The sequence below is a fragment of the Cervus canadensis genome, chromosome 8 (assembly GCF_019320065.1).
Source record: "Cervus canadensis isolate Bull #8, Minnesota chromosome 8, ASM1932006v1, whole genome shotgun sequence".
Taxonomy (NCBI): Eukaryota; Metazoa; Chordata; class Mammalia; order Artiodactyla; family Cervidae; genus Cervus; species Cervus canadensis.
In genome coordinates this window covers 35177134-35202413 of record NC_057393.1, presented here as the reverse complement: position 1 = coordinate 35202413, position 25280 = coordinate 35177134, and the positions used below count along the sequence as shown (strand labels likewise).

Genomic DNA, 25280 nt, shown 5'->3' with positions numbered 1-25280 from the left:
GTTCTAATCATACCTCTGTCCTTCCCCACCAGTGTGACTCTGGCAAGTTGTTCAATATCTCTGAGTCTCAATTTTCTCATCTGGAAAATGAGGGTAATAATACACACATCTTTTTAAAAGAGAACTTGCTCTCTGGTATTCTACATGTTATTAACTCAAGTCATTCTGACGGCAGTTGGGTACTATTATTATCCCTTTCTATAGACGTGTAAACCGAGGCTCAGAGGGAGGCTAAGTAACTTGTCTGAAGTCACACAGCTGTTAAGTAAGACAGACAGGAGAGTATCCAGGCAGTCTGCCTCCAGACCCCTGCTTTCAGCTATTATGCTAAACTGTCTGATAAAGTTCACCTGAGGATTAAATGAAACGATGCATTTAATAGCACTTGGCATATTTTGAGCATTTAATAAAGAGCAATTATTATAATGAGAGCTGGGTGGAATCCAAATCCCAAATTATAACAAACTTGGGGGTAAGGTGGATTATGCTGTACTTTTTTTTTTTTTTTTTTACAAAAGTTTATTCTTAAATGTACAACAGGTTCCAAGACAACACTTCACTCTAGCTATAGGCGGCAACAGATATCATGGCAGGGAATCCAGGTGTTTAAACAGGAATGGAACTAAGGGTCATCATTGCCTCAGGCACAAGGAACAGCTTACTTTTTGCCAGATTTCTTAATTCCACCAGTGGCCAGGGGGCCTTTCCCCGCGGCCTTTGCTTTTAGCTCCTCGAGTTTCTTCTGCTCCTCCTTCTGCTTCTGCTTGAATGCCTTATCTTCCTCATCCATCTTCTTGGCTTGCTTCTTGGGCTGCTTCAGGGGCTTCTTCTTGCCACCTTCGGGCCCAACATGGCGCCTGCCGCCCCTTCCCCAGACCCTGCCACCTATGCTGTACTTTTATCATATGAAGCCAAGTCTAAAGTTCAGACATCCTCATTCTCAGATCATCTGTAAACAGAAAGCAAGCTCCCACATGAGCACACAGGTTCCCTGGGGCCCCAGAAATCATTTTTATAGGAGCTGTCTGTTGCCGAGTGGGCAGAGAGGAGAGTACTAAAGCAAGGGCTTGACCGAGAAGCAGTGGAGTCAAGATGGAGCAGGAGGCATGCCAGCTCTGCCCCTGGCGCATGACGGATGGCTGCAGCGGGGGCCTTTAGGATGGGAACCATAAGTAGTGGGATCTCTCAAGTAATCAAAGGTTTCCACAATTCTCTGGTAGGAGCAAACCACAGACAACGAGGGAATTTGATAGCTATTAAAACCAGGGTTCCGCAGTTGGGAGGTAACTTTGCAGTCTGGAAAGGTCTGTTTTCTGAGACTGACTGCAGTATGGTTCAAGTCTGAGCAAACGAAGACACCTGGAAGTCCGTCACGAGTGAAGCCTTCACAGAGCCATTCTGAGAGCAAGAAGGGACCAGAATCCACGTTGGATAAGCCTCAGTGGGTGGCATTCTCCTGGCTCTCATCGAAGGAACTGGTATTTTGTTGACAAGATTTGCCTCTGTCCAGTTTCCCAAGGGTCCTCCTTTTGCTGACAACCCCTTCTAGCTGCCATAGCCCAGTTACCATCCTCACCTTTTGGAGACTATTGACAATATGAGTAGGACTTCTCTCTCAGGATTTCTTCAACAGAATGAGCTGTAGGTCTAGGAAGGATTTCAGAAGATCAAGTTCAGTCTGTTTTTAAAACTGTAGGTGGGACAACTATGGCCAAATAGGCTATGAAGAAACATTCAGAACCTTTTTCTGTTTAAAGGAACATGGCGGGGGGTGGGGGGGGTGGGGGGGGGAGGGGCAGGGGGTGGGTATGTTCTTAAAAGATAATACATTTATTTATTCACACTTGGATTGCATTTGTGATCAAAATAAATGTCTAAAATCTTTAAAAGGAAATACAGTAAGTACTTAGAAGATGAAGGGCCACAGAGTAAACAGTCATGAAGCATGACTTTCCTCGGGGACTTCTCTACCTGGTTTTGTTTTCTTAATCAAACAACAAAAAAATGCCTGGAGATTGCTCTTTCTTTAAAAAGATAAATAAATGAAGCAAGGAGTTGCTGGAGAAAGTTCCGGCCATGGTAAGGCCTGCAGGGCTCTGCTCTGCCCAACAGTGACTGCTTGGGGACCCAGTCCTGTGACTTCGGAGCTGAGGAAATAGAGATGAAGAGAGCCCAATGGATGCATTCAGACTCGAACAACCACACAGAACACTGTTCTAACCCCCAGGCGAGTGTGTCAAACTGGGAAAGTGCAGGAAGTGAAACAAAACTCACATGGTTGTGAACAATTTTGCATGATGCCAGGTCATGTTAGCATCCTTTTTTTTTTTCTCCATCATCCCCTACCACATCTCTATGAGGAATGCAGACTTATCTCTTTTGTTCCTCACTCTACCCCTGCTAGGAATTGTGAATGGTCAGGCATATGCACTCAAACAGCATCAGCTGAATGAGTTACATGGCAGAATGATACTAAGATGAACATAAATATATTAGGGAATAGAATGGAAAACTGACAAATTTTGAAACTGGGACACCGACCTTCAAAGAAACTAAACTTCCCATTTCTGATGAGGGCTTTAAACTCTGTCTCCAGAAATTAGAGTTCAAAGCTCACACTTCTTAGCTGTGAGGGACACTTAGATGGAAAAGTTTCAGAAGCCTGGAACATGCAATACCATGCTGCCGCTTTTCCTCCTGTTATTTCTTTCTTTAAAAATACTTATTTATTTATTATTTTCAGCCACGCTGGGTCTTCGTTGCCGCATGCCGGCTTTCTCTAGTTGTGGCTACTCTCTATGCTGTGCACGGACTTCTCACTGTGCTGGCTTCTTGTTGCGGAGCACAGGCACTTCAGTAGTTGTGGTGCACGGGCTTAGCTGCCCTGCAGCATGTGGGGATCTGCCCTGACCAGGGATGGAACCGATGTCCCCTGCACTGGCAGGTGGATAAACACTGGACCACCAGGGAAGTCCTATTATTTCCTTTTTTTTTAATGCATTATTATCTCTGTATAACTATGAGCCAGAACTTAAGAGAGGAGATGGCCATGTTGGGGAAAATATCTTTGCATGCCTCAGTTTGTATGTAGACCCAGATTTGCCTTGACTTTGGATTTACATTGCTGGTTTTTTTTAGCTGTCTGTTGCACACTCTCAGAAGGGTTTTTCCTGTCATATTTTTAACTTTCTAAAATAGTGGAAAATATACATAATATAAAATTTATCATTTTAACCATTTTAAGTATACAGTTCAGTGGCTTTAAGTGAATTCACATGGCTGTACAACAATCACCGTGATCCATCACAGGACTCTTTCATCATCCCAAACTGACACTCTGTACCCATTAAATCATAAGTCCCCATTCCCTCCTCCTCTCAGTTCCTGGCAACCACCATTCTATTTTATGTCTCAATAAATTTGACTACTCTAGGTCCTGAATATAAGTGGAATTATACAGTAGTTTTCCTTTTAGGCTTGACTTATTTCAATTAGCATAATGTTTTCAAGGTTCATCCATGTAGCATGTAAAGAATCCCCTTCCTTTTTTAAGCCTGAATAATATTCCATTTTATGTATATACCACTTTTTCTTTATCCATTCATTCACTGATGATCTGTGGGTTGTTTCCCTCTTCGGCTATTGTGAATATCACTGTTATGAACACTGGTGTACAAATATCCATTCGATACCTTGCTTTCAATTCTTCTGAGTATATACAAATCAGTACCAAGATACCAGTCTGGTGTGCGTCAGCTAGACATACCAGGAAAGAGCTCCTGACTTACATATGTCTCACTTACGAACATCCCTGACATGCAAAACATAATAGAATTCAGGAGTTGATCTTCTGCAGTTCCTGGAGGTCTCTGTTTGCCACCACTGGAATCATGAGGATTGTGGACTCTAACTTGTTATTAATAATGGGACAGCTAGAACTCACCTCTCTTCTATGTTCATCTTCCTTCTTTTTCTTGACACCAGAACTATATGTGTGCCACGGTCACTGTGACTAGCTGGCATTGTGTCAAGAACTCCTGTTTTCACTAGAGGATTGAATTTCTTCAGAAGCAGAGGAATTGCAATTGGAACACTGCATGACTCTGCAAATGGAAGCAATGCTCTTTCACATCTGTTCAACTAATCCTGTCCATTCCATCTTTTAGCTAACTCAAAATCAATCCTTCCTCCTTGCCTCCTCTGCCTTGAGGTCAAAAATCTCACTGAGACCACTGCAAAAATGGGCTGAGTCAGTTTCCCCTACAGTCAGGATTTCTGCCCCACCCTTCATATTATAGGGGAAATCCATCTTTGCCCAGCTTAATGTTAGTGTCACAGATCCTTGAAATAACAATGTTCAAAGAAAAACTTAACCACTTCAAGCCTCTGCTGGGTGGGACTGCAACAGAGCCATGCCTTCTTCCTTCTAGTCTGGTCTATACTTTTCTTACCAGTAGCTTTTTAAGTTTGTATGGCTCTTGTTTATTCAACAAATGACTGTACTGATATCATACATGTATCAAGGTCAGCAACAGAGGGAAAGCAAGTTAAATGAATAAACTCCAAGATCAAAATCATTCCAGTACCCTTTCATTACCTTAGTCAACATTGGTGTGACACATATTTTCTTTTTTTTTCTCTCTTCTCCTCACTCTTTTTTTTTTTTTTAAATGCACTGGTTTCTCATTGCAGTGGCTGCTCTTGTTGCAGAGCCCAGGCTGTAGGGCTTTCGGGCTTCAGTAGTTGTGGCTCCTGGGCTCCAGAGCACGGGTTCAGTAGTTGTGGTACATGGGTTTAGTTGCCCCATGGCACTGAGATCTTCCTGGACCAGGGATCAAATCCACTGCATTGGCAGGTGAACTCTTAACCACTGTACCACCAGGGAAGCCCTTCCTCTTCTCTTTTTTTGAGGATGGTGATCAAAGTGAAGTAGTTGAGGTACTTCTGGCTCAACTCATCCAGTTCTTTCTTCCTTCTGCTTCTTAACCACCATCTTCACAATTTTCAGAGGATGACTAAATGGGTTCCTGGACCCAATGCTGCAGTGGTTCACAGTTCTCTAGACACCAGCTTGGTGTCTTACAATTTAACTCAATTCTAAGTTGGCTCCATGGTAAAGAATCCACCTGCCAATGTAGGAGACTCAAGAGACGGGGGTTTAATCCCTGGGTTGGGAAGATCCCTTGGACGAGGAATTGGCAACCCACTCCAGTATTCTTGCCTGGAGAATCCTATGGACAGAGGAGCCTGACAGGCTACAGTCAGTGGGGTTGTAGAGTCAGACACAACTGAAGCAACAAAACAACAATACAACACTGTAAACCTGAAGACAGCACAGGTTAATTTCACAGGTAAAAGATCCTGTCCTAAAAGACTGCCCCCATGCCTTCAGATGCCAATCACAAGCCCATAGGATCACCTGTGCTTCTGACCAACCTGCTATAAACTAGAGGTTCCAAAGTCCCCCTTTCTCAGACTTCAGATGCTAGTTGTAAGTCCATATTGTTACCTGTTCCTCTGACCAACTGGCTATAAATCAGAGATTTCCACGACCCCCTTCTCAGGTTTGATTAATTTGCTAGAGCAGTTCACAAAACCAAGAGAAACTTTTTACTTATTGGATCACCAGTTTATTATAAAAAGATATAACCAGGAACAACCAGGTAGAACAGATGCGCAGGGCAAGGGACAGGGAAAGGATGCTGAGTGTCCATGCCCTCTCTGCCCACATCACTGTCCCAGCATCTCCACATATTCACCCACGCAGAAGTTCTCTGAATCCCTCCTCTTGGGTTTTTATGAGGGCTTCATTATAGGATTAATTGATGAAAATCACTGGCCATTGATGACTGAACTCAATCTCCAGCTGCTAGTTCCTACCCACCTCCCTGGAGGTGGAGAGTGAAGGGTGAGAGTAGGACCAAAAGTGTTAATCCTTTAATCTCAGGGTTGGTTCCCTTGGTAACAAGCCCCCATCCTTAGGTGCTTTTTTAAAAAAAAATTAACACAAACCCAGGAGTGGTGGAAAGAAGCCTGTTCTGATAACAAGGCATCTGTTTCACCTCTAAGGCACAGAGGCCATTTTAAGAAGTGAGGACAAGAGAACAAATACTATAACAAAAGATGCTCCTATTGCTCTTACTGCGCAGGAAATTCCAAGGATTTTGAGAACTATGAGCCAGGAACTCAGGTTGAAGTTTATATATATGTGAGAAATACATTCAGAAATACATCTGAATGTGGCCAAATACATATTTCTCGTAAGTCAACATCTCAAGGGCTCTTCACATGTTCTGCACATTTAAATCTCAGAATGCAACTGTGACACTCCACTTGCTTTCTGCATGTTTGGAGAAGCTTCTTGGTTCTTCCCTCCTAATCATGAGCTACCATTCTCATCACCCTTCCCTATAATTTCCCCACCAAAACACCTTCCACCACCACCAATAAATCAGTTGCACATATATATTTGTAAGCAGTCTTGAATTATTCTTTAGAACAAGGCAAAAGTATATGTTAATTTAGAATTCACATGGTCATTTGTCCCAGTTTGCCTAGGGCAGTACCAGTTTATGCCTAGGCAGTACCAGTTTATGCCTACTGCCCTGCATAATTTTTAAATGAGCTCCCCTTTTTACTCTAAAAAAAAGTCCCAGTTTGGAGGATAAATTATGTTTGCCCTATTTAAAAATACACCTTGCTTTTCCAGTAAAATGCTTTTCGGGTGACATGGTACTTTTGCCCACATCACTGCACTTCAGTTGCACAACAACTCTGCAAAGTCGGAAGGGAAATATTTTATCTCTGTTAATTAAATGAAGTAACCGAGGCTGACTTCAGGTAGCATAGTAGTGACTGTCGGAGGTCACACATTCAGTGACAGAATCAGGACTCCTGCTGATTTCAAGTCCAATATTGTTCAGCTGTGGACCACTTTGTTCAAATATCTAAGTAAAGACAAACCTCATTCTCTTGTTTAGTAACCTGCTTGCGCTTGGACCTAGGACAGTTTAGACAGGTCCATCCTTGCCCAGAGACTCTCTTTTTCACATCTGAAGCAAGCAAAGAGATGAAAAAAAGAATTATGGAAACATACAGAGGCTATTAGTGAATCCAGGGGCCAAATGACATAAATCTCTGATTTTACCAGGTGCAGTTAAATCAGGTTGTTGGAATTTTTTTCCCCTAACCACATGACAATAGGAAGGAAAGAAAGGAGGGAGGATGGAGAAAATGAACAAGGAAGAGAAATGCACGGACGGAAAGACAAAGACAATGAAGATCAACAGTGAATGCCTACAGTTACAAAAAGCAACAACAAATAAATGGGTTCCGCCCCAGTCTTACATTTCCCCCATAGATACGTGCTAAATTTTTTTTTAAACCCCAAACCAGTAAAAATCGACTTTCCTTGGGTAAGTGGCAAAGACAGATACAAAAGAGGAAAAACCCACGATCCTTCAAAGACAGGCATAGTGCTTGGCAAGGTCTTCAGGGTGTGCTACAGATGCTGAATGCCGCGCCACACGGATAAATAAATGCACCCTATTCTAACCTCCCCACCGGCCGCCCCAGGAGAAGGTTACAGGACCCGCGGGGGTCCAAGCCTCCCTTCGTAATGACAGAAAGGGGTCCAGTGTCGGTGGGAAGCATGACTCCACGTCGCTGGCCAGTCTAGCGGGACCGCAGCAGAGGGGTGGACGCCTTCGGCTCTGTCCCGGCTACCGCAGCCTAACCTGCAGGCAGCTGGCCTCGCGCTAGAGAAGCTGAAAGTGAGAGGGCAGCGGAGGACGAGCTCGGCTCTCGGGCGGGGGGGGCGGGGGGGGCGGGGGGGGGGGGTAGTGGGGGCGCATGCGCAGCATCCGGACTGCCGCGGGCCGGAAGAGCAGAACAGCAGAGCCGCGGCGGCAGGCTTCAGACGCCGCGGTGGCCGCGGGGAGAGCGCGGGCAGGGGATGCGGCCCCTGGATGATACTGGGGCCGCCAAGCGGCAGGAGTCCGGGCTGCCGCTGATGGACATCTCGTCCCCGGGCTTCAGGCAGGAGCCGGCGGCTGCCGAGGTAGTGGAGACGCCCGGCCCCGGAGGGTGCTGGCAGTGCCCGTCCTCGCCGTGCGGCTCGCGTGCCCAGCAGGGTGAGTGCGGGGCGCGGACCCTGGCGCGGGTCTCGCCCATGGGGGAACCAGGAGGTCGCCAGTGGGTGGGAGCTCCCGCAGCGGCGGGCGGGGGGCTGCGCATGGTGGACCGCGCCTCTCCTTCCCACCCTGCTGGAAGCTCCGGAACACTCTCGCGCTGTCACCTGCGGGCGGAGGGGGGTGGCGCGGGGTGCGGGCTGGAAAGAAGAAGCCCCCTGCCTCCCAGTCGGCGGAAAGACCGGAGAAAGTTTCTGATTGCTTTGGAATCCGTTTAGGATTCTGAAACTGTTCCTATAATTAAAGTGTTGCTGGCAGGATCGTGGAGTCCGATTGTCGTTCGGTGCGCCCTGCCGGAGGTTGGGGGTCAGCGAGAAAGGCCATCACGAAGCGGGCTGAGGTTGGGAGGAAGCTAACCAAGAAAACTGATATCAATGGTAAACGGTGTTCCTCGAAGAGGAAGTTGAAAAGCATCAAGTCTAGAAAAATGTTTGTCTCAGTCTTAAGACTCTTGGAAAAGCAAAGTTGAGTGGGACCACTGGTTCTTAACCTTTTTTGAGTTACAAGGAATTTTTAGCAACTGAGGCAAAAGGAGACAGAAGCACAATCTTACATACATGGGTAAGAGGTTCACGGATCCACCTCCAAGACCAGGGACACTTTATTTTGTTCAATGTCTTCCTTCCACAAATGATGAAACTGAGGCCCAGGAAAGTGAGGGCTTTGGCAAGATTTTGTTTGTTTTTTTTCTCCGAAGATTTGGCATGTTTGGAAAAGACACTCCACAGGTCTGGGCAGCAGCAGGCATAGGATCCCAGTTTGCTAGAGACCGAGTCCAGGGCCCTTCCTCTCAGCCTCAGGCACATTCCTCCTTCAACTTCACCACCCACTTGAAGCAGCTTCTTCCAAGAAAGAGAAACAGGCAGATCTCCTTTCAAAACAAAGTTACAGTCTGCACCACCTCATCCTCTAGGTCACCTCCCCTAGTGTGACCTGGGATTTCTATGCTGTTTAGCCAACCCCACTGTTCCCTATCTGTAGGAGTCACAAAGTTCACGAACTTTATAGAGAGACAAACCCCAGGGAGATGGTTCTTGCTCCATTTTCATCCTAAATGCTAAGAGAAATGATCAGGCTTCTGATTATTTATTTAGGGGTTACCTTCAGCTGAGGGCTTCCCTGGTGGCTCAGAGGTTAAAACGTCTGCCTGAAATGTGGGAGACCTGGGTTCAATCCCTGGATCGGGAAGATCCCCTGGAGAAGGAAATGGCAACCCACTCCAGTATTCTTGCCTGGAGAATCCCATGGACAGAGGAGCCTGGTGGGCTACAGTCCACGGGGTCGCAGAGTCGGACACAACTGAGCGACTTCACTTCACTTCACTTTCAGCTGAGTGGACCAGAGGTGCAGCTTTGAAGAGGTCAGATTCTTGTCTTAATATCCTAGGCCTGAATGTTCTGATGGGCTGCTGAGTTAGTCCTTGCAAGCTTTTAAGTGATTTCCCTGTTTGTGAATCAAAGAGGAATATTTCAGGCAGAACGTGGCAAAACCCATGTAAGCAATTGCACCCAAGAATCTTGAGGGGGTCTTTTAATTTCAAAGAAAGTTGCTAATAATAAGACTTAGAAATACTTATTATAAGGTAACTAGGTAATAGTCCAAAAAAGGGAGTGCCACAGAAACACTTTAAACCTCTGTACTGTGGTCACTGAACTTTGTGACAGTATCATTTTAGCCTCTTAACCCAACTGCTTATCTCAAGAAAGTTCATTTTCAAGTTCAGGCTGAAACTTGTTACCCATTTTTCTTACATTCTTGGATAACCTTCACAGACAGCATATAGCTATCCTAAGACATCTGTTTATTTTCATGAGGGACAGTGTGAGTCTTAGACTGAAGCAAGGAGTTGTCTTAAGTCTGTGCCTCTCATTCTCCTGGAAGGAGTGAGTTCCTTAGGGTAGCAGTGGCCCTGAAACCAGCAGAGCTCTTTACAGTGACCAAGATCCTGTTTCAGTGGGTCTAGGGTAGGGCTGAGATGGAAGTTTTAAAAGTTCCTAAGTTGATTCTAATTCCCAACTGGGTAGTGAATCATCAGTTTAAAGGAGAGGATAGAGAAACCGAGCAACTTTTCAGTTTTCTTCTGACTCAAGAAATCACACTGTTGCCACTTAAGTTGAATTATTTAGAGTTACAAGATTATTTGATATGCTTGCATGGAGTATGATTGTGGAAGCATATATATAAGCAAATGCCTCTTTGGATTATGCTATTCTTGTTCATTTCCTTTGACAGGACTGAAATTATTGTTCTGTAAGAGACTGAAGTTTGCCAGTCCTCAGCCTCAGAACAATCAAGTTCAGCCAGACCTTGAAACTTAAAGTTTTAAAAGAGTTAAAATATCATAAGTTAAAATATTCCTTGAGAAAAATTTTAAAGTTTAGGTTGGAGAAGATCCCTGAAACACAGACCAAGATGTTTTTTGTCCTTGATCTTCCCATTCTGTTCTGTTCTGTCTGAGGGTGTAGGTTCTATGTAAGGATTAGGTTTCTTCTAAGAAAAACTATTTTATTTGGACCTGAATTCTGAAATTTCAGAAGCTGACCTCTAAGGCTGACCACAACCAAGACATGTACTTTGTGGTGCTTAACCTTCTAAAGCTTCCTTCTCATGGACTGAGTGGGTATGTACAGTTTGGTTCTTGCAGTATCTGAGCACATAGATATAGACTAGAATGGAGGATTCTGGTACTTATAACAGATAACCTATTACATGGCGACTGCTAACTCCAGGTCATTCCCTTCAGCTGTACACCTTGAACAGGAAAAGGTGGAGGCCTCTGGCCAGAATGGCATCTTTTACTACAAAGGTCAGGCTGTAGTGTACGCCCAGGAGGATTGTGCATCATCACAGTTTGGTCCCACTTTGCAAATTGTTTATCACTGTGGGCAAAAATATCTAGTTAACATGTGGATGTTGAAGTGTATTAGCTGATGTTTGTGCTTATCAGAAAAGGGCATTAAGACAAACAAACATTGTACAATACTGGTTTATGGCTGAGTAACCCACTGTAAATTCCTAGATTGGAATTATAATCTTGCTTTACTACAAATTGCATGTGCCTACACATCCTTCACCTCTGCTATGCTCATAACTAACAAGGGCCGTACTGTATTTCCACCCTATTCTCTCCTTGGTTTTTTGTGTGTTAGTTTTTAAAAAACTATTCTTCAGTGTGTGGCCTATCTTTTAAGGAGTTCTCTGCTTACCCTTTTGCATTCTGCTCTCCTCTGAATGACCAGGATGAGATTGAAAGCACGCTCTACTCCTCTCTTAGACAGCTGTGTAAGACACAGGCAGTGGCTGCTCCTATAGACCTTCATTAATGGACTGAATACTTGATGCCCTGGAGAGAACAGAAGTTTCCTGGTTAAGATCAAGCCAAGAATTAGATGGCAGTTCTTTTTTATCTTTTTTAAAAAATTTTAAGCACTTTGGGGTCAGAGGGGTAGATAACCTAGCTCCTGCCCTCAAAAAGTTGTGTTCTAAATGGAAGATAAGTTGTAAACCATGAAAACCTAAATATCTGCTTGCATGTGTGCTAAGTCGCTTCAGTCATGACTGACTCTTTGTGACCCTATGGACTGTAGCCCAACAGACTCCTCTGTCTATGGGATTCTCCAGGCAATAGTAGTGGAGTGGGTGGCCATGCCCTCCTCCAAGAGATCTTCCTGACCCAGGGATCGAGCCCTTGTCTCTTATGTCTCCTGTACTGGCAGGCAGATTCTTTACCACTCGTGCCAGCTGTTCAAAATAACTAAACAGAGAGCCTTCTCAGATTATGCTTTTGCCTGTGGTGTTAGACTATGCATCTTATATTATTAAAAAAAAAACCCGCCAGGCTTTCTCACATTATTTCCTTCAGCAAATTTTTATTCAGCATCTTCCATGGGCCAGGCCTGAACAGCTCAGCTGAGCTCTCAGCCCTAGAGGAGCTCACAGGCTTGTGGGGGAAGCCAGATAATCAACAAGTAGCCACATCACACAGTTCGGACCTGTTTTCCAGAAAAGAACACGTTCTGTCTAAAGCTGAGTTCAGCAAGGAGGTGATATAAAATATCACTTGGAAGCATTTTTCTCTCGCCTTCTTGATAAATATTTCTTAAAGATTTCTTTCACCATCTTGGCAAGCTTGTACTTTTTTTTGACTTAAGAGTAAGGGAAGAGTCTTCAGTGAGCCAAAGAAATCCATTTTATAGCGTGAACTGCAGTTTAAAAATGTAGGCTTAAATTGTTGCCCTCTGCCTGTGTTCTCTACTCTGGGTGGGGAAAATGGTTCAGGTCCAGAGAATGGATATTAATTAGGAGGTAATATTTGTATTCTGTGAGTCATCAGTGTCATTCCATTTTTCTCAGTATCTAAGTAAAAGTGATAAAACATGGAAGCAAGGACTAACCAGAATTTAATCTTTTTCAGAAGCTGAGAAGAAAGCACCCTGTCCTGGACTTGGCTTGTTTTACACATTATTGTCTGCGTTCCTTTTCTCAGTGGGCTCCTTATTTGTTAAAAAAGTGCAAGACATCCACGCTGTAGAAATTAGTGCATTCCGATGTGTGTTCCAAATGCTAATCATTGTCCCTTGCTTAATATACAGAAAGTAAGTATTTCTTACGTGCCAAGTAGAAGGTATTAATAAATGTTTGTAAATCTTCTGACCTGCTTAAATCATCTACTCTCCAGCATCTGCTTTATCCCTCTCATAGATTTACCAGTCCTCATACCCTCTGGCTCAGATTAATGAAAAGTCACAAGGATCCACCCATAGAAGTTGCTCTCATAAGCACAAACCACATGCCCAACAAAGGAGGGGAAAGAGTTCAGTTATTCACCAGCCCCTCATTTTGAGAACAACGCTTTCCTTGTACAATTCCCCCCATCTTGTACCACCCTCCCTCTTTCCTTTGGCATAACAAGTATTTGGAGGAGAAAAGTAAACAAGAGGAAACAGTAGTGTCTCCTGGTGTCAGAGGTTTCTTTAACCAGGGCAGACAGAAAGGTACAGTAATAATATTTCAATCTTCCCACTAGGGTGCTGTGGGAAAGATGTAAGGAGATCTTAAGAAAGGCCTTTTGTAAAAAAAAAATTTAAATAATTACTTTATTGCCAAACAATGCTGACCATCATCTGAGCCTTCAGCCAGTCCTAGTCTTTTCACTGGTGAAGGGTCTTCCTTCATGTTGATGACTGCTGACTGCGCGGGGTGGTGGTTGCTGAAGGTTAAGGTGACTGTGGCAATTTCTTAAAATAAGACAGCAGTGAAGTTTGCCACATCAGCTGACTCTTTGAGAAAGGCCCTTTTAACTCCTTTCTTGTTCAGTGTCCTCATCTGCAAACTGGAGGGAATGATACCCTTTGTCCTCTACCCTATACGAAAACTGTATTCACCATCCTTACTGTCTTCTCCCCGGCCAGCCTCTCTTCCCCTTGCACGTGGACCCCATCCACACACCCTCCCCAGGTCAAAATTATGCCTCCCCCACACTGTTATAACCTCTACACATCCCTGTGTATTTAGACACCTGCGAGGAGGGACTGTTGGGTTCCTGGTGGCAGTTTGGCTCTTTGGGTAAAGATGTTTTGACTCCAAATGAAAAGCTTCAGTCACTTGCTACCAAAGTCTCCTTGTATCTATAACTCAGCACAGATTTACTTAGAATTGTTTCACTCCTTATCCCAAGCTTTTGGTGAAAAGGGTGAAAATACAGGAAGAGCAAAAATATAGTCAGAAATTCCTGTGTAGGTGTGGACAAGTCACAGTATTTTAGGAAATGATGGTGGGTAAGACTTAAGAAATGTTGAAGAGTGCCAACAGACCATTGATGTGAACACAATGATTCTCTCCATTTTGGAATAAAAATACTGGCAGTAAGGCACTTAGAAAAATTTTCTTACATTGTTGGCACTAATCTGTTTTGACCCATTTTACGTTTCACTATCATGGAAAAAACTCAGCTTCTCAAAGTATGGACCAAAGGTGACCTAACTTTCATTCCTAACTCCCTATATCAAGCCTAGATGCTGTTCTAAAAAGGCCAGCTCTGTAATAGACCAGTGAGCCGCACCTAGGCAGGAACTTACACAGTGCCCTGCTTTGTAAATATTTAATTAAAAACCATTTGAACAGCAGTTACTATACTTATCCAGATGCTACAGTTTCTTTTCCAGTGTATTTTAACTCATTTCCTAAGGAGAACAGTGAAAAGTTGTCTCATACGCAGTGGCTAAAATAAACTTTAGCATCGCTTCAACTTTAACAGAAAAAACTCATTAAGACTGAAAATGCACACTTGCATTCCCAAGTTTTCTTATATAGGGCAGCTAAATAGTGAAATTGTACCTATTATAAAAATAACACTTTTTCATTATAGAAAGTTTAGAGAAAATAAATATAAAGAAGAAAAATTACCTGTGAGTCTACCTGTATAAGGTATAACCACAATGAACATTTCAGTATATTTTCCTTTTTGTCTTTTTTTTACAAGCATATATCAATACATAGGGAAAATACTATCTCTATTTGCTGAATTATAATTATACTATTTATGTCTTATTTTTGCTTGTACTGTGAACACTTTAATGTCATTAGTTATACTTAGGAAACACTTTGTAAAAGGTATATTATAATAGTTGTAGACATAATTAATTTACCATTTCCTGTTTTTGAAAGTTAAGACTTTTAAGATAATGTTTAAGCATGTAATTTGAAAACAAATGCCAAGTCCATTTAATATGCATTCGTTCCTTTGAATTTACAGAACTGGGTTTATAGGCCCCAAAGGTCAACGAATCTACCTGCTCCTCAGAGGAGTCCTTGGTTCTAACGCCATGATCCTTTTGTACTATGCCTACCAGCTGACGTCTCTCGCAGATGCCACGGTTATCTCCTTTAGCTGCCCGGTGTTCACCTCTATAATTGCTTGCATATTTCTCAAGGAAAAATACAGCCCCTGGGACGCCCTCTTCACTGCCTTCACCATCACTGGAGTGATACTGATCGTGAGGCCACCATTTTTGTTCGGTTCCGAAGTCGTGGAGACGGATAAAGACTATTCAGTTCACGTGAAGGGCGCTTTGGTGGCCCTCGCGCATGCTGTGTTTGCTGCCATTACTCTAGTTATCCTCAGAAAAATAGGGACATCTGTGGACTACATGTTGAGCATTTGGTATTATGTCATCATTGGCCTCATCGAGTGCGTCATCGTCCTTTCTATTTTAGGAGAATGGCGTCTTCCGCACTGCGGGCTGGACAGGCTATTTCTCATACTAATTGGAATGTTTGGTTTGGGAGGTCAGATGTTTCTGGCAAAAGCCCTTCAGATAGAAAAGGCAGGGCCAGTAGCATTAATGAAGACCATGGATGTGGTCTTTGCTTTTATCTTTCAGATTATTTTCTTTAATGACATGCCATCATGGTGGACAGTGGGTGGCTCCCTATGCGTAATAGCCAGTAGCACTGGAGCAGCCATTCGTAAATGGTGCCATAGTACCAAATAAAGCATCACTGCCAAAATGTGTATTTTTTTTAAAGTACACCGTCACCCAGTTCAGACACACAGTGGACACACACACACCTGGAAAATCTGCATTTACTTCATTGATTATATTTAATACATTTCATAAAGTATCCTCTTTAGTTGAGAATAAGCCAGTCAGTTGGGTGTAGCAGTGATTTCTTTAGTCAATTATTTTTTGGTTTTGGATTTTTGTTGTTGTTGGGGTGGCATTGGTAGGTGTTGGTAAGAGGATAGATGATTCTTTGAAGAAAAACTGCACAATTTTTGACTCTAAGTATAAATATATGTAATTTTTAGAAGTGTATTTTTGGTACTGATGGGATATAGATGGGAGGAAATTTTAGATTCTCTTTCAGCAGTGTAGAGGCTGAAGAACTTACTGATAATAATGCTGCTATATAGTTAGTGTTATGCTGAGAATTCATTTGAAATGTAATCCCATTTAGGAGGCCAAAGCTGAAACTTGGAATAGGTGCCTACTTAATGGTATTAATAAAACAAATGAATTAGCCTTATTTTCAAGGCTTTTATAAACAATTGTCATTCTTTTAACCCGTATTTGTGCCTTTTCACTTTAATGCTAAAACTTTTATGCATAAACTTAAAAAAAAGAAAATCTTTCCATCACCACATCTGGCTAATAGTTTTCTGTTTTAGTGGCATTAGCAACTGTAGCTACATTCTGTAATTCTAACTGTCCTCTTTTTTTTTTTTTGAAACACCCCTAAATTTTTCTTAACCTTCTAAGATTTTAGGTGTTTAAAAATCATAAGAAAGAAATCTTGGCATAAGCAGTATGCACATTTCCATTCTGAAGTGTTTTCCCCATAATAGAAATGTGATTTTCTATAAATTTTCTTTGAATTTATGGTGTTATGCCAAATAAAATTTTCTCAGGGTTTTATTCACTTTAACCATAAGAAACTGATGAGATTTTACCTTTTCAACTTACAAAAACCATAGTTCCTTATGGTTCACCCTATTAAGATACCTCTCTTACCTTCTAAACCAAATACTTAAGGGACTTTGGAGTATATTTTTTAAATTACTTTTTAAAATATAGTAATCCTAGTAAACTTATTTTTGTAGTCTTTTTCCCTTACGGAATTTTATATAATAATGCTTCATGTTATATATTAAATGTAAAGACCTGTGAATCCACAATTAATTGATTTTTGTAATTTCTTGGAAAAAAAAAAGAATCACTGTTAAATTCTAGTATATCAGTATGACCTTAAGTGTCAGTGCTGAACCATGATATTAACCTCATGAGTTCAAACAACACATTTTATATCTGGAATTTCTTCAGGCCAGTACTCTGTAGTTAAAGAGAGAATGTAATATTTAGGAGAACTTGAGAGGTTAATCAGGAAATAGAGAGTACATACTAATGGCTGTTTGTCACAGTGAACCCTTTATTGGTAGGGCTTCAGCTCTTACTGTATCAGACCTAGCATCTGTGATCTTAAGCCTACAGATTTGAACGCTTATAGGCTCCTTCCCATTGTTTCATCACAAATCTGCCAAAGTAAGAAAGAACTTGGCTTCTGAGGTTTATGCCATGGTGAGAAACGATCTTTTCCAGTAGTTCCCAGAGGAAATTTTTGGCTTGCTGATCTTCCCAAGTGCTTCCCACCAGACAAATCCTAAATGAAGTCTATTTAGGAGAGTCACACTATTATTATAACTTTAGCCTACTCTGCAGTATTCAAGTTTAGAGTTGCAGAACCATCATTTTGCAACTATGTTAGATAATTATAGACTTGGAGCTTTCTAGGGCTCAAAGGTTAGAGATCCTCTTGTAGGAGATATACTCCATGGTTAGGGATGCTAGGGAGGGGACCTGCCCAAGGTGGGTTTCCATGGTCTTATTTATCCCTCCTTTAGTTCCAAGGTAAAGTATGGAAAGTAAACCACTGCTTGAGATATCTAAGGTTAATTAACTCTCAGGGATGCCTCTCCTGGTTCTCTACCTTGCACAATAAAACAACCTATGGGACCTTGGAAGTTACATCCCTCTGGGCCTGTACATTTCAACAAAGTGGTTTTAGTACTTGAATGTCATAATATATGACCAAAGTTGGAGAAAATGTTTCTTCTCCTGACTTTTACAGGGTGTGATTCTTAAACCTTTTATAATGTCCAAGTTATATACAAGGATATGTATTGTAACAATTGTGGGTGTGTATATTTTGCAAAGACTTCAGTTCCTATATCTTGAAAAGGAAACTATTTTCATAAACTGCTTCTATTTTATAATTACTAATAAAGTTAATATGAAAGAAAAACTATATTTTGGTTTTAATGATTGTAGCGTATGCTTAGTTAATATAACTTGTTTCTTTTTTTAATCCATGTGCATCAAAATATATTTATTAAAGAGACTGACCTCTAGCCAGTTGTGATATAGTCTCAAGTTTCAAACTGTTTATCTCTCGGATACTGTCACATCAAATCTAATGTCTCCAAAATAATCTTATGTTCCAGTGAGGCCTTCATTGTTCTAGTTCCTCAGATCTTGAAGCAGTTTCTGTTCCAAGAGCTAATCTGTTACTAAGTCTTAGAGGGTCTTGTCTTCTTACTGGCTCATGAATTCTTCATCCTTTGCACTGCTGCTATCTTAGTCCAAGACTTATCCCCTCACACCTGAATTATCACAACAGTATCTTGGGTCTCTAGATCCAAGACTTCTAGACTCTTTGTTCCACTCAGATTCTTGTTCCACTGCCAGATTAATCTGCCTAAGGCCCTGCTTTCATTGTTACTCTGGTTTGCATGAAGGCATAACAATGCTTTCTTATACACCACATCACATTCAAATTATTCATCTGATCCTATTCCTACTTATCCAGCTTGATTTCCCACATCCCAAGACAAATTCCATACTCATGTCAGTCTCCCCACCAACTCCCACACTTGCCAAGAGATTCTTTCCTCTGTGTTTTGCGTGCTTTCTTTGCCTTCTAAAGCCTTTTAGCGTCCAGTGGCTCACCTGAGCCATTGTTTCTTCCACTGTCTCCAGCTTCTCCCACTCATACTCGTCCATCTTGGAAGAGTGATTAGTCATCTGAAGATCTGGGGGTGGTGTCATCCCTTTCCATCTAGGCCCTTCCAGTTAGTGTCCTTGAGCCTGTTTTCCTCATTTGCTTCAATTATTAAGTACAAAAATATTACCTGCTCCAACCCATGTTACAAATAAGTGTCACAGAAGACTTGTAGACCACAAAGGAGGACAAAAACACTTAAGTACTGAACTGTGGTTACTATAGCAGAGTTGAGTATTCACTTCCTATTCAAAATGATGCCTAGCCCAGGGTCCTTCCCCCCTGAGCAGCCTCACCAGGAATGGTATGAACAGTCTTCTTGATCACAAACCTTATTTGGCCCTCTCTTGCTGGCACAGAATCCTACTGTTGGAGAGCTCTGATTTCCTGGGTGACATGCCCAGGAAGGGACGCCAAGGGTCACCAGCCTTTTAATCTTATCCATAGGTGTTGCCACCTTCCCAGTTCTGGCTTTAGCTCTGTGAATATTGCACTTGGCTTTGACTGGGGCTGGGGAGGGCTCTGGTGAGCCTGATTCTCTGTGTGTTTCACATGTAGTATTCGTCAAACTCAGCATAGCTCTTCTAGTCTCTTATCTTTTCACCCAGTAGGCATAATTAGTCTAGTGAGGGTAATTTAGTGGGAAGAGAGCCAGACCTCTTTGATAACATGCTGGCCCCCAGTGTAGGTGTGTGGCACCATGGTCAGGACTGGACGTGAGGATTTGGTAATTACAGTGCAGGCTGGTCAGCCTGAGCACCACTCTAAGCACACCGTTACATGATCCCTTTGGTCCCTTATATCAAATCTAATACAGCTACCGTATTCACTTAGAGTTCTGCAAGACACCCATCAGGGACCCTCTGGGATCCATAAAGACCATTCAAGTTTTAGCCTATTTGAACACCAGGCCTGGAAAACCAGTTCACAGAGAGCCCATGGACCTTGGCACTGCCCATCATTTCCTGGAAATTGGAGGATTTATGGCAGGAGGGTAAGGAGCAGACATATTTGGTGTCAAGGTAAGGCAAAAATGTTATACCATAGAAGTCCAGTCCACAAGAAAACGTTCCAATGGGTTCCTATGCTAGCTGTCATCTACTGAGCCAGATTTGCAGCAATATGAAACATGCTATTTTTATCACTAAAAATATAGTTACTTTTCATAAGAATGTTGTTGTTGTTTAATCACTAAGTCATGTCCAACTCTTTTGCAACCCCATGGACTGTAGCCCTCCAGGCTCTGCTGTTCATGGAATTTCCCAGGCACAAATACTGGAGTAGGTTGCCATTTCTTTCTCCAGGGGATCTTCCCAACCCAGGGACTGAACCTACATCTCCTGCATTGGCAGATGGATTCTTTACCACTGAGCCATCCGGGAAGCAAGAATGTTATTTATATTACCATATAATGGAATTATTTTAAATAAATAAATTCAAACTTTTAGCTTTGCTTTTAAATATTGTTTTATATATATATGTGTGTGTATAAATATATGTGTGTCTGTATATATATATCTCCCACTTAAACCTGAAGCTCTTTGGAGTCCTCAGAAATGTTTAAGAGAGTAAAGGGGTGCAGCACCAAAAATTTTTTGGCCCATGGTCATTGGTAGTGGTGGTGGTGGCTTAATTGCTAAGTCCGGGTCAATGCTTTGGACCCCACAGACTGTAGCCCACCAGGCTTCTCTGTCCAAGGGATTTCTCAAGCAAGAATACTGGAGTGAGTTGTCATTTCCTTCTCCAGGGGATCTTCCTGACCCAGGGATCTAACCCAGTATTGCAGGTAGATTCTTTACTGACTGAGCCACTAGGGAAGCCCATTAGCAAATTGTCTCTGTTACTTCCTGTATATGTACTTTGGTTTCTTTGTATGTGCACTTTAGAAAAGTCAGAAGACTTTGTACTATGCAGCGTAGTACTTACATCCATACAACTTCTACAAAGGGCAATTTGACAGCATCAATTAATTTACAGATGCATGTTACTTTTTCACCCAGAAATTTCATTTCAGGAATTTGAATTACATATATTTATAATTACAGGAATTGCAGATATACTTTCTTACTGTAAAATACATATACAAGATTATTTACTACAACATTAAAGTGGTGGCTCAGACGGTAAAGCATCTCTCTGCAATGCTGGAGACCCGGGTTCAATCTCTGGGTCGGGAAGATCCCCTGAAGAAGGAAATGGCAACCCACTCCAGTACTCTTGCCTGGAAAATCCCATGGACAGAGGAGCCTGGTAGGCTACAGTCCATAGCGTTGCAAAGAGTCAGACAAGACTGAGAGAATTTACTATTACAACATTACTTAAAAGCAAAAAACAGAACTAGCCTAAATGTTTCTCAATAGGATACTGGTTAAATCAGCAACGGTACATACACAAAATAAAATGCCATTGAAAGTAAATTAAGGGAGAGCAAGGGAGCTTTACATGCATAGATGTGAGATGTGGGATAATTTTCAAGATTAAGTGAAAAGGCAAGATTCAGATAGTAGTAGAGTATGAGAGCAATTGTATAAAAAGAAGGTAAATAATATTTCAGGAAGAGATACACAAATTTGGTAACACTGGTTGCCTTTAGGGAGAAGAAATTGGTGGCTGAAGAACAGGGTGGAAATGAGACTTTTCATTGCATCCCCTGTTATACCTTTTGAATTTTGAGCTATGTGAATATATAATGTAGTACACAAATAAAATAGAAAATAAAGCTGGTAGAACAAAACCAAAAAGATGACATGACATAAAGGTCAGGAGAATAGAAAGGAGGGAATGATAGAAATAGAGATATACATATATGCATGCATGTATGCATGCATACATACATTTGTAGAGAAACGTTTACTGTTTTAATCTGATTTATCACTTGGCCATGATTACTGACTTCCTTTTGCTTTCTCCTCTTTTCCTTATCTAGCTTGCAAGCCAGACTTTAATTTCCACATGTTCCACAACTGAAGAAAATACAAAAAGAAAATCTGAGTTTCCCTTAGATTAAAAAAAAATACTGTCCAGCCCAGAGCCAAATATCTGCCTTTTCACAGCACCAAAATTAATTTTACATGGAAAGGAAACTAGTATTTATTAAACATGTCCCATCCAGGCCAAGAGCTTCTTGATCTTTGCCTCATTCAATCCTTGCCAACTCTGGGAGATGGGTTGGCTGGGAAATTAGAGTTCAAAGAGGTTGAAGGGGATCACCTACTAGTAAACTCCAGTGCTCTCACTAGTAAATGATGGAACTGAGTCACTGCCCTAGGTCAGCCTGATCCCAAAGACTTGACCTTTCCAATCCCCACATTACCTAACTAGCTGGGGCAGAATCAGGACAGAAACACTGTGGTGTTTACCACCACAGTGAAAGGACTACTTCTTGACTTTGGGATTTGGAGGTATATATACCCTTCTCCTACCTCCTTTCTCTCACACAGCAAGAGCCGGATGTGAGAGTATAGAAGGTGGTGACAACGCTGCATATATTTTAGTTTTATTTCTTTCAACCCATTAATCAATAGTTATTGAGCAGTAGCCATATACAATCACAAAACAAGGAAACATCAAATATTGCTAAGCCCTCAAAATGGTCAAGATGACATGCAAACGTGACATATATACATACCGTGTAATCAGTGCACCTGGGCTACAGCAAGATACTGCCCAAGGACCTGGGAATGCGGTAGCCTCCTGAGGTCTCAAAGCAGGGAAGAACGGAGCTGAACCTCGGGCCAGTTACAGTTTTAGCTGTAACTTCCCTAGAGATACTCAGAACATTTTTTAGGGTGTAACATACCAATCAGAAGGGCTGACCAGCGTCAGAAACAGGAAAGGAAGGTGGCTGTGGCAGGCATGTTCACATAGTAGAGATGGGACACACTATCTTGGTGTGTCCCAGTTTTTCTCCCTAAAGTACCCCTAATAGCTGACAAGAGTCTGGAGGCATAGCTATAATCACAGCAACAATAACCATTACCCTTTATTTTGTCTTTCATGTGTAAGCTTCTGTCCTACTTTTTTTTTAAAAATTTATTTATTTGGCTATGTTGGGGCTTCGCCGCAGCATGTGGGGTCTTTAGTTGTTGCATGGGATCGCTGAGTTGCACCATATGGGATCTAGTTCCCTGACCAGGGATCAAACCTGGGCCCCCTGCACTGGGAGCACAGAATCTTAGCCACTGGTCCACCAGGGAAGTCCTCTAACTGGCTTATCAAGTCTTGCAACTCTGTGGGGAAGGCTATTTATTGTCCTCACTTAATTGTTGAGGAAACAGAAGCTAGGAAAAGTTAAATGACTTGCCCAAGGGCATGTAGCTAATAAGTGCAGAGCCTGGGTCTTAAAACCCTCCTCTATCAAACCCCAATCCTCTGTTCTTGACTCTGCTACTCTACTGCTCACCCTAAGACTGAAGCTGCCCATCTCAAGCTCAAAAGCTCTTTGAGGCTTCATGCTTTTTAAAAAATTTATGCAATTTTTGGCATCTTAATTAATAATACACCTGAGTGTTTTGGTATAAGGATATTATTTTAAATTACCAATTTGGTCATTTAACTTTTTATTGCCCAAATCTTTGGTTATGAAGATGGGACCTCTATTACGGTATTGCTGTCCTTCTAAGAAGAGGAAGAAACCAGAGCCCCCTCTCTCTACTATGTAGGGATACAGCAAGAAGGCAGCTATCTACAGACCAGGAAGAGGGTCCTCTGTTAAGAACCAAATCTACCAACACTTTTATTTTGGATTTGCCAGCCTCCAGAACTGTGAGAAGCCACCTCCATCTATGGTATTTTGTTAGAGCAGCCTGAGCTGATGAAGATAATATGTAATTTAAAATTTTCTGGTGGCTTTATTAAACAATGTAAAAAATAGGAAAAATAAATTTTAACAGTACATTTTATTTAACCCCAATGTATCCAAAATATTACCATTTCAACATGTCATCATTATAAAAATTATTCATGAGGTATTGTATTAATACGTTTTATTTGTCATCCATAGACTTCAAAGTCTGGTGTATATTTTACATGTATAGCACATCTCAGCTGAGACTAGCCACATTTCAGGTTCTCAATAGCTACATGTAACTAGTGGTTACCATCTTTAACAGCACCATTCTAGACAGTGCTGGGAGGAAAGCAGGGTTACAGTAACAACTACCATTGTTACTATAGCTGCCATGTGCCAGCACACATCAAAGCTCCTTGATATATTTCTCCCATTGATCCTTGGACTAACCATACAAGATTCATGTTCTCTTCCCTATTTTACAGACTCAGAGTGTTTAAGAGACTTGTGTGAGGTCACATAACTAGCAAAGGACAGAGATTTGACCCAAAGCACTTCCTAATTCATCTATGCTTCCCATTTACAGATATGAGAAGATGAATTGCTCTGGACCTCACCCTTCAGGTTGTGAAGCACTTGCCGGTCCTAAACAAAGCTCAAAGGAAGGGCACTAACATCACCAGTAAGTTGTGGAACCAAACAGGCCATTCCCTCTGAAGGCAAAGAGGTACCTACTATCAGATTAGAAGCAGAAGCAAGGTGATAAACTTCCTCAGCAAAAAAAAAAAAGAAAGAAAGAAAAAAGAAAAAAATTCTTTGAGAAGCAAAGGTGAGGGAATGAACAAAGTGAAAAGAAAAAGGAAAGCTATGCTAACCGGAAAGCGGTAAGTGAGTTTGAACATTAACCAAGGGCAAAAGTTGGGGATATAATAATGATCACAACCTTGGTAGATAAACATGCCATTAAAGCAAGTGGAAGTGGATGCCACAGGTCTGACCTGTAAAGCTGCTCTTGGGAAGAGGAGGAACCAAAGCCTGGAGCCATGTGAAGGGTTATCATGATCGACTGTGGAAAGCAGGTCACAGCAAGAGTCAAGGTCACAACAGAGACAAGGATGTGCAACCATCCAAGGTGTGCTGTTAAAAAACCCCATTCTGACAGGCTCTGCACCAGCCACCAACACAGCTGCTTATATGTGCTCAGCTAGGACTAATGCCCAAAGCAGGAATCCATATAAACAGTCCTCAGTGAAAAGAGAACATCATACTAAATTTATTAAATCCTTACCTTTGCCTTTTCTATATTTAAAGTTTAAATGTCTTTTATTTATGAAAGATGGTAAGGGTGGATTCCCAATGTTTGGATGGCTTCGTTTTTATGTCTTACCTGGCAAATGTAGAAGTTGACAATTTTATGTCGGTCCTCCAGTTTAATCATTTAAAACATTTTTGTGGTATATAAAATTAAAAAAGTACTGCTTAAGATTCCATCCTTTCTCATGTGTACCAGATTTTGTTTTTCTCTGGTATAATTTCAACTACTCCTTCTACCCTAGCTCCATCCCCTCAGAGCAAAAATATGCTTGAATTTCTTCCAAGTAAACCAAATTAAATGAAACCTTCCTTAAACTCTTCTCCCTTCCTCTCTGGATACACCTGAGCACTGGTTTCTTCTTTAACTACCATTCTTTCCTCAACTCCCTCCCACAACTGTTTGTCCCTCCACTTTTTCACACTGGCAACTG

At 41.9% G+C, this 25280-nt stretch overlaps 3 protein-coding genes and 1 pseudogene across 4 annotated transcripts in view; 2 read left to right on the top strand and 2 right to left on the bottom strand.

Annotated features, from left to right (window-relative positions):
- Nucleotides 1-658: 658 nt before the first annotated feature.
- LOC122446779 (translation machinery-associated protein 7-like) lies at nt 659-1010 on the bottom strand. Its single transcript, XM_043477277.1, has 2 exons — nt 975-1010; nt 659-895 (listed from the first exon to the last, which is right to left on the bottom strand). Exons 1-2 carry the CDS (start codon nt 1008-1010, stop codon nt 659-661), a joined length of 273 nt encoding a protein of 90 aa, XP_043333212.1.
- An 82-nt stretch (nt 1011-1092) lies between these two features.
- LOC122446122 lies at nt 1093-1605 on the top strand (annotated as a pseudogene).
- Nucleotides 1606-7860: 6255 nt separating this feature from the next.
- On the top strand, nt 7861-17993 carry SLC35G1 (solute carrier family 35 member G1). 2 transcript variants are annotated; one of them, XM_043475952.1, is made up of 3 exons: nt 7861-8132; nt 12604-12784; nt 14944-17993. In XM_043475952.1, the coding sequence occupies exons 1-3, from the start codon at nt 7955-7957 to the stop codon at nt 15680-15682; spliced, it is 1098 nt and encodes a 365-aa protein (XP_043331887.1). In that variant the 5' UTR covers nt 7861-7954; the 3' UTR covers nt 15683-17993. The 2 variants fall into 2 exon arrangements, with proteins under 2 accessions (XP_043331887.1, XP_043331888.1); XM_043475953.1 differs by having other exon boundaries at nt 7870-8132; nt 12607-12784.
- Nucleotides 11440-25280, bottom strand: part of LOC122446778 (translation initiation factor IF-2-like) — an 81870-nt gene continuing 68029 nt past the window's right edge. The window contains exon 5 of the mRNA XM_043477276.1: nt 11440-11532. The gene's annotated coding sequence lies outside the window, so the exon portion shown is untranslated. The remainder of the gene's footprint in view (nt 11533-25280) is intronic.

What these genes read in the sequence shown, in the direction of transcription:
- LOC122446779 (XM_043477277.1), bottom strand. Translation starts at nt 1,010, where the DNA reads ATGATTTCTGGGGCCCCAGGGAACCTGTGTGCTCAT. An exon ending in CAGGGAACCTGTGTGCTCAT is followed by an intron (nt 896 to 974) that starts GTGGGAGCTTGC and finishes ATATGATAAAAG; the next exon opens with TACAGCATAGGTGGCAGGGT.
- SLC35G1 (XM_043475952.1), top strand. Translation starts at nt 7,955, where the DNA reads ATGCGGCCCCTGGATGATACTGGGGCCGCCAAGCGGCAGGAGTCCGGG. An exon ending in CGGCTCGCGTGCCCAGCAGG is followed by an intron (nt 8,133 to 12,603) that starts GTGAGTGCGGGG and finishes AATCTTTTTCAG; the next exon opens with AAGCTGAGAAGAAAGCACCC. An exon ending in CCTTGCTTAATATACAGAAA is followed by an intron (nt 12,785 to 14,943) that starts GTAAGTATTTCT and finishes TTGAATTTACAG; the next exon opens with AACTGGGTTTATAGGCCCCA.